This window comes from Arachis hypogaea, chromosome 9 (assembly GCF_003086295.3).
Source record: "Arachis hypogaea cultivar Tifrunner chromosome 9, arahy.Tifrunner.gnm2.J5K5, whole genome shotgun sequence".
Classification (NCBI taxonomy): Eukaryota; Viridiplantae; Streptophyta; class Magnoliopsida; order Fabales; family Fabaceae; genus Arachis; species Arachis hypogaea.
The window spans coordinates 12,505,110-12,513,631 of record NC_092044.1 but is presented as its reverse complement, the minus strand read 5'-3'; the positions used below and the strand labels follow the sequence as shown (position 1 = coordinate 12,513,631).

Sequence of the window (8,522 nt, the reverse complement as noted above, 5' to 3'; positions counted from 1 at the left end):
CCGGATCCAATTTTATTTCTAAATAGATTTGGTACAAAACAGAGATCCGTAGTCCAAGTTATGTCCCGTCAAAGTATGCCCAAAAACCATGTTTTTCATACAAAACCACAACATGCCATTTTCAAAACAAGCCATATTCAACTCTTTTCAAAATCAATCAAAACATGCCATTTTCATCCCTTTTCTTTGAAATCAATCAAAATATATCAACTTCAACATCAAGCCTCCTCAACTCACACATTGACACTTTACCACAATTTATCAAAATCACTATCTCATCATTTTAACCCACTTTACCCAAGTGACTCACACTCAAATATATTGACATATCATATACTCTTCCTCATGCCAATTCTCAACAACATCAATTCCACTAAATCATCATTGTACACAATCAATATCATACTCACCATCAACATGGTTCAACCCACAATTTAACCATAACCAATCATCAAGCATATATCACAACATGCATATTCCTCATACATCATACCATCAAGGCATCATTAATCATCATCACATATATGACCACATCATATATATCAACAATTCAACAACATCAACAATTCAATGCCTATCTTAGGGCCTCTAGCCTAAGTATTTCCTACCACATTACATATTAGATACGGGAAACCGAAACCATACCTTAGCCGATTTTCCAAGCTCAACCGGAGCACTTCCAAATCACTTATCCACAAGCTCTCAAGGCCTCAACACCTCCAAGAACAGATTTTTCAGCACCAAATCCCTTTTTAAGCTTTTCAATATCACCAATCAAGCTCCAATATTCACACATACACAACCTAAGCCACAATCATCATACCCATACACAACATCTCAATACCCAAACATCATAGAATCAACAAATTATACTAGGGTTGAGAATTTTACCACACCCAAGGTCCAAGGAGACAAGATTAACCTTCTCCTTCAAGAGAGTTAGGTCCTATAACATCAAAGAGCCCAAAATCTCAACATTTTTGCTCATAAAACTCGAAAACAAGGCTGGAATTTCGAAGAGCAAAACGTGGCTTACCTCAAGATTAATTGTATGGGTTTTGTAGAGCTCTCCGCGGTGAACGCGTGGCCGCAAACGGTGCGGCAATCGGAGCTCTAGATCAAAAGTTATGGTGGTTTGAAGATCAAGTGAGAGAAAGAACTTGAGAGAGTGTTCTTCCCTCCATGGCCTCCATTTTCAGCATGTGAGTGTGTTTAGTGAAGAGAGAGAATGCTGAAAACTAGGGTTTTGGTCTAGTTATGTTGGGCCAAGGGCCCACTTTGGGTCCGGTTGGCCCGGTTTGGCTCGTTTGGTCCGATTTCTATAAAATTGGTACCGAAATTCTTGTCTCAGTTTCCTCTGTCACATTTAGCCATAAAAATCACATTTTGGGCTTTTTAGAATAAATTCTCATTTATGGGTTAATTAGCCGTTAATTAACCGGGTTTTACAGGTTGGCTCAAAGAATTGGGAACAAAGAAGATGGTTAAAGGAATTCCAACAATTGATCATCCTCATCAGTTATGTGAAGCTTGCTTACTTGGAAAACATTCAAGAAAGAGTTTTCCAAAGCAGTCCAAATCAAGAGCTACCAAGCCACTTCAACTTATCCACGCAGATGTTTGTGGACCTATCAAGCCTTTATCACTTGGTAAGAGCGCCTATTTTTTGCTTTTCATTGATGATTATTCAAGAAAAACATGGGTTTATTTCTTGAAGCAAAAGAGCGAAGCATTTGAAGCATTCAAGAAGTTTAAAGCCCTCATTGAAAAAGAAAGTGGCTATGAGATAAAAGCTCTCAGAACTGATAGAGGTGGAGAATTCACTTCAAATGAATTTAAGATGCTTTGTGAAAATCATGGTATTCGACGTCCCCTAACTGTTCCTAGATCGCCTCAACAAAATGGAGTTGCTGAAAGAAAGAATAGGACAATTCTAAATATGGCAAGAACGATGTTAAAAAGTAAGTCATTACCAAAAGGGTTATGGGGAGAAGCAGTTGCATGTGCGGTTTATCTCTCAAACCGCTCACCTACCAAGAGTTTGAGAGATATAACACCTCAAGAAGCATGGAGTGGTTTGAAGCCTAATGTATCACATTTAAGGGTATTTGGATCTATTGCATATGTCCAAATTCCTGAGCAAGAAAGATCGAAGCTTGATGATAGGAGCCAAAAGCTTGTATTTATTGGTTATGAGGAGAATACTAAAGGCTACAAATTCTTCAATCCCATCAATAATAAAGTAATAATAAGCAGAGATGTTGAGTTTGAAGAAAATACAAAGTGGGACTGGAGTACACAAAATGAAGTCACTTATGATTTTCTGCCTTACTTTGAGGAAAAAGAAGCCCCGATGCAAGAAGTGCAAGGCGAAATCGATCCTTCAACACCAGCCTTAACCCCACTAGCATCATCATCGTCATCTCCATCCTCTAGTTCAAGCGAAGGCCCTCACAGATATCGAAGTCTCCCTGATCTCTATAAGCAAACAGAAATACTAGAAGATGAAAAATTATTGTGTTTACTCTCCAATGATGAGCCTTTAAGTTTTAAAGAAGCTATCAAAGATGAGAAATGGATACAAGTTATGGAGGAAGAAATTCAAGCAATTGAGAAGAACAACACTTGGAAACTTGCATCACTTCCAAGTGGTCATCAGGCTATTGGAGTCAAATGGGTTTATAGAGTTAAGAAAAACTCTAAAGGTGATGTAGAAAGGTATAAGGCAAGACTCGTTGCAAAAGGGTATAAACAAAAGCAAGGAATAGATTATGATGAGGTGTTTGCTCCTGTTGCTCGCTTGGAGACGATAAGGCTATTGTTGTCACTTGCAGCACAAAACAACTAGAAAATCCACCAAATGGATGTGAAGTCTGCCTTTTTGAACGGTAATCTTCTGGAAGAAGTTTATATTGAACAACCTTTGGGTTTTGTTGTTAAGGGTTGTGAAGATAAGGTGTTAAGGCTTAAAAAGGCCTTATATGGACTGAAGCAAGCTCCAAGAGTTTGGAATGATCGTCTTGATACGTATTTTCAAGATAATGGTTTCACTAGGTGCATTCATGAATATGCACTCTATGTGAAAGAGGGAAAAAAATTGTTATTTGTTTGTGTCTATGTAGATGATCTTATATTCACAGGAAATAATCAAATAATGTTTGAAGAATTTAAGAAAGTAATGGCTCAAGAATTTGAGATGAGTGATATGGGACTAATGTCTTATTATCTGGGAATTGAAGTGAAACAAATGGAGGATGGAATTTTCATCTCACAAGAGGCTTATGCAAGAGAGCTATTGAAGAAACTCAACATGCTAGACTGCAATCCTACCAATACACCTATGGAGTGTGGAGTCAAACTTTCCAAAGAGGAAGAAGGAGTAAGAAAAGTTGATCAAACATTATTCAGAAGTCTCGTTGGGAGTCTAAGGTATTTGACCTGTACCAGACCTGACATTTTATTTTCAGTTGGGTTAGTTAGTCGTTATATGAAAAATCCAACAGAAATCCACATGAAGGCAGCCAAGAGAATTCTTCGCTATCTTAGAGGCACTCTTGAATATGGCATGTTTTATTCAGCTTCAGATAAATTCAAATTAATGGGCTATTGTGATAGTGATTATGCTGGGGATATTGACGACAGGAAGAGTACTACTGGCTTTGTTTTCTTTTTAGGAAATAATGCAATTTCTTGGTGTTCAAAGAAACAACCTATAGTCACTCTTTCAACTTGTGAAGCTGAATATGTTGCTGCCACTGCATGTGCATGTCATGCAATTTGGCTGAAGATACTACTGAAGGAACTCCATTTTGAGCAAGCTGAATCCACCAAGATCATGATGGACAATAAGTCAGTGATTACCCTAGCAAAGAATTCAGTGTTTCACGACAGAAGTAAGCACATAGAAACAAAGTATCATTTCATTTGACAATGTATTGAGAACATGCATGTGGAGGTTGAGTATGTGAAATCACTTGATCAAGTTGCTGACATTTTCACAAAACTTCTGAAATATGATGCTTTTCAAAAGTTAAGGATTATGATTGGAGTCAGAAAATTATCAAGTTTAAGGGAGGATGTTAAAAATAAACTTGATGGTTAAAATTCAAGAATGAATAGAAACCATAGTTTGAATAAATTATCTATATTTAGTTTTAATTTAAACCATTTGTTTATTAGAATGTATTAAATTTAGGTGTCAAAGAAAAATATAAATACGTATGTAATAATCATTTTAAAACAACAACACCCAAATACATTCAATACATACCTTCTTCTTCATTTTATATTCTTCGTGTGTGTGCCTTGTTCTTTTATTTTCCAACGCTAGCCTATTAAGGTTGACTGTCAATGACGGACCCGCAGCTAAACAACAACAATAATTCTAATAGTAATGGAAAATTCGCATCCATGAGGAAGATATAGCCCAAGGTGTGCAAGCTTGTTCGAATAGCTTGATCGGCGGAGTGTTTGCTGATAAGTCGTTTTCGCTGGGTACTATCCATAATGCTCTAAAGGCAATTTGGAGGAATCTGGAGGGCTTTCGCACGGTGGAAAAGGGGGGCAATGTTTCCAATTTTTCTTTGAGCATGATATGGATGTTCCAATTTTTATTTAAGGATTATATTCTCCATGTGCGGCGATGGACAGAGGAACTCAATGCAGCAGATTCTTTGGTGACAACCTTTCCAGCATGGGTTCAATTTTGGGGACTACCGGAAAGATTTAAAACTCTGGCGGTAGGTAGGAGGATAGGAGTATATTGGCCGGGTGGCAGACGTGGTATTCTTTGATGTTAGGCGAAAGGAATCACGAATTGTTAAGGCTAGAGTGGAGATCATGGCTGCTGAAAAAATTTGCGATTGTTTTAACATCATCGGTCCAGATCTGCTCGGCATGAAAGAATAGGGGCAGTTTGCACCTACTGTGCTTCGCTCGGACTAAATGATCCCTTTAATAACAACCTTCAACAAAATCTGGTAGGTGATTGGATCAAGGCTGACCAGGTGGGTGCAAGGGTAGTGTTGAAGGATTCTAGTTCCAGTACCAAGGCCAACTACAGTGATAGTAGAAAGGAAAATGCTGAAAATGAAGGCATTAACAGCGATGAAAACACTGCTTCGGTTCAGATTGATAAAGGATAGATACAGTACTAAAAGATGGTGGAAGCAGAAGCGGAGGACGTGAGCCTCTCAAGTTGTTGAATCATTTCCAACAAACTCTGTTGCGAGGATCCGCCTTCTTCAACCGCTCTCAGAGCCTTCTCTTTCATCTCCTTCGCCTTCTTCTTCATCTTCTCCGCCTCGTCTCCACCGTCCATCACCTTCCTCACCGCTTTCTCTATCATCTTCGCACTCACTACTCTCTTCTTCTCATCGAACGGCGATAAGCTCCACTCAGCTCCACCCACCTCCACCCCGACGCCATGCACCTGGCTCATCAGTTTCTCGTTGGAGAATTGGTCCGCAATTCTCGGCATCGTTATGGTCACCACCCCCGCACTCACCGCTTCTATCACAGAGCTCGCCCCATAGTGTGTCAAAAACCCTCCCACAGCAACATGCTTCAAGATAAACGCCTGTGGCGCCCACCCTCTTATCACCATCCCTCTCTCTTCCTTCTTCATCCTCTCTTCAAACCCATCCGGTAACCACTTCTCCTCTGTTTCATCTTCATCACCTTTCTTTCTTTTGTTCCTACGCACCACCCAAACAAACTGGTGTCCCGAAGCCTCGAGGCCTGCCGCTATCTCGAAAAGCTGCTTGTCTGGCAGATGAAGCAAGCTGCCAAAGCAAGCATAGACCACGGAACCCTCCTTCTTCGTAGAAAGCCATCTCAAGCACTCGTTTTCACCTTCGCCAGCATCGCTACTTCGCTGCCCAAGTGGTAGTGTTTTCTGCACCATGAGGAAAGTAGGACCAAGATGCCACACTTTCCGACCGGTGATGATCTCGTAGCGTTGGGTGTAATCGCCGTCGAGCTCCTTGAAGCTGTTCACGATGACTCCGAGGCTGTCACTTTCGGAGTCAGCCAGGGACTCCATGTGTTGAAGGTATCCCGGTGAGGGCTTCACAGAGAAGGTGATGGGTTGAGGGAGGCCAGGGATGGCATAAGGAGCAGTGTCATCGCAATCAACGAGGATTTCGGGGTGAGATCTAATGGCTTCCATGACGGCAACGTGGAAGATGAAGGAAGTGTTGAAGATCAGCCTGGGGATTCCCAGGCGGTTCGCGACGTCTCTACTCCACGTGTACATGGTGTCCGGGATGAACACGTCCGGTGGCGATTGCTTCATGAAGGACTCCACTTCCGATCGGATGAGGTGCGCCGCCGAGTAGATCTTGCTAGCGGTGGTGTTGTCGCCGGCGGCTGAGAGGTTTTCGACGCCGAGAGGGAGGCCTACTTGGTCGGAGGGGAAGTGGAGGGTGTGGATGGTAACGGTGATGGTCTTGTCCGCCTCCGCCAAGAGGTGGGCGTTGGAAGGGGTGGTGAGGATGGTCACGTGATGGCCACGTGAGGAAAGGAGTTGTGCCACGTGAACCATGGGGATTTGATGACCCGGAGCCAAAAAGGGAAGCATGAATATCTTCATTGGATAGGATGTTTCCATTTGTTGTGTAAGCTTGTGTAATCAGTTGCTTAATGCTGCTATGCAACCATCATCATTTATAAGGGTGATGAAATACAATACCACTATGTTATAAGCTATTGTATAATAATAAATCGCTGGATAGTTGTTTTATTTATTTTTTTATATATAATTAACATGTGACTAGGGAGTTAATAGTTTAAGGGTACAATGTGTACAATGGGCTATTGAATTACAAAATGAACATCACTCATATTATCTAAAATAATCATTCGAGTACTAGAGATAATAAATATCTCAGGTCATGAAAAAGTTTAAACTGATTTTGGAGTTGATACCACTCATCCCAAAAGCTTCAGTTGATGGGAAAAGGTAACACTAATGGTTATACCTCTAATACTCGCTAAACCTCCATTATACACATTATACAAACATTCTATTGACTTCCTATACTTTCTCTTAACATGTTATTCAACTAATTAGCTATAATTGAATTTCTAGTAAAATCTTATTTTTATTAATATTAATAAATTTTTTTATTAATATTTTATTTTTATCGTTGGGTCAATCGATGAGTCGCTGATTCACTTGGTTGACTCGTTCATAATTAAATAAAAATATAAAATTATAAAAAAATTAAAACTAAAAGTTAAAATTTAAAATACATGTTCTACAAATATATTAATAACACTTAAGTATCAAATCTTAGATATACTTTATGATGCAAAAGAGATAATAAATTAGCCAATAGTACAAAATGCTTTTTTCATTTAAACGAACAAGAGAAAAAAACATAACATAGTCAATATATCAAATAGAGGCATTGCATGCATAAAGTCCCTTGATTGAACCTTGCATCTAACATTTGGAGCTTCTTCGGTGGTTCGGCGGCATGCGGGTTTACGATCACTACAAGAAAATACTTCTATTGCCATGCTTTTAAAGCGTGGCGAAAAGCTGAAAAAAGCGTGGCGATAACTTTTCGCCAAGCTTTTTGAGCTACCGCCACGCTTTTAAAAGGGTGGCGGTTGCTCTACCGCTACGTTTTTTTCAACCTATTGCCACGTTTTTTTTGCCACGCCTTTTTTACAAATTGCCACTTTTAAAAGCGTGCCTATAGGTGGGAAATATGGCCACACTTTTAAAACGTGGCGATAGAGAGAGATACAGCCACGCTTTTAACGCGTGGCGATAGAGCAGATATGGCCACGCTTTTACAAGCGTAGCAATAGACTAGATATGGCCACGCTTTTAAAGCGTGGCAAAAGAGGAGGTATGGCCACGCTTGAAAAGCGTGACAACAAGAGGAGATATGGCCACGCTTTACAAGCTGGCGAAAGCGTGGTAATAGAGGAGGTATGGCCACGCTTGAAAAGCGTGGCAAGAAGAGGAGATACGGCCACGCTTTATAAGCGTGGCAGTAGACAGAGATATGGCCATATGGCTATGCTTTTAAAGCGTGGCGAAAAAGATGGTCAGTAACCTAATTCCTTTTTAATCTTCATAAATAAAACCTTACTTAAATTCATAGATAATTTTATAATTTAGTCAATGACCAATAATTAAGTAATCCAACTTCCATAAAATTGTCACCAAAATAAGGGTGTGATCACATAACAACATGCTCTATTAAAGTCACCAAAATAAGTGTGTGATCACATAACAATATGCACTAACATAATACCAAAAATCAAAATCATAACTACTCATGAATTTCTAATACATGAATTAGAATTCCTAATCAAAGTGTTCTTGTACTTCATGCCAAAATATAAAACTTCATGCATCGATGCACCTGCGCATGTCAACAACGGTTGCAAGTACGAACCGGTTGGTTTTTAGCAGATTTGACCACTATTGACTAGGTCAACTACAGGTTTAGTCTAAATTACTAACCGAACCGGCCAGACCATCAGTTTATTGATTTTCCAGT

The 8,522-nt window shown here is 39.8% G+C and overlaps 1 protein-coding gene across 1 annotated transcript; it reads right to left on the bottom strand.

Annotated features, from left to right (window-relative positions):
- Window positions 1-5,091: 5,091 nt before the first annotated feature.
- LOC112710417 (probable UDP-glucosyl transferase 73B6) lies at window positions 5,092-6,734 on the bottom strand. Its single transcript, XM_025762616.3, has one exon. It carries the CDS (start codon window positions 6,608-6,610, stop codon window positions 5,153-5,155), a length of 1,458 nt encoding a protein of 485 aa, XP_025618401.1. The 5' UTR covers window positions 6,611-6,734; the 3' UTR covers window positions 5,092-5,152.
- Window positions 6,735-8,522: the final 1,788 nt, after the last annotated feature.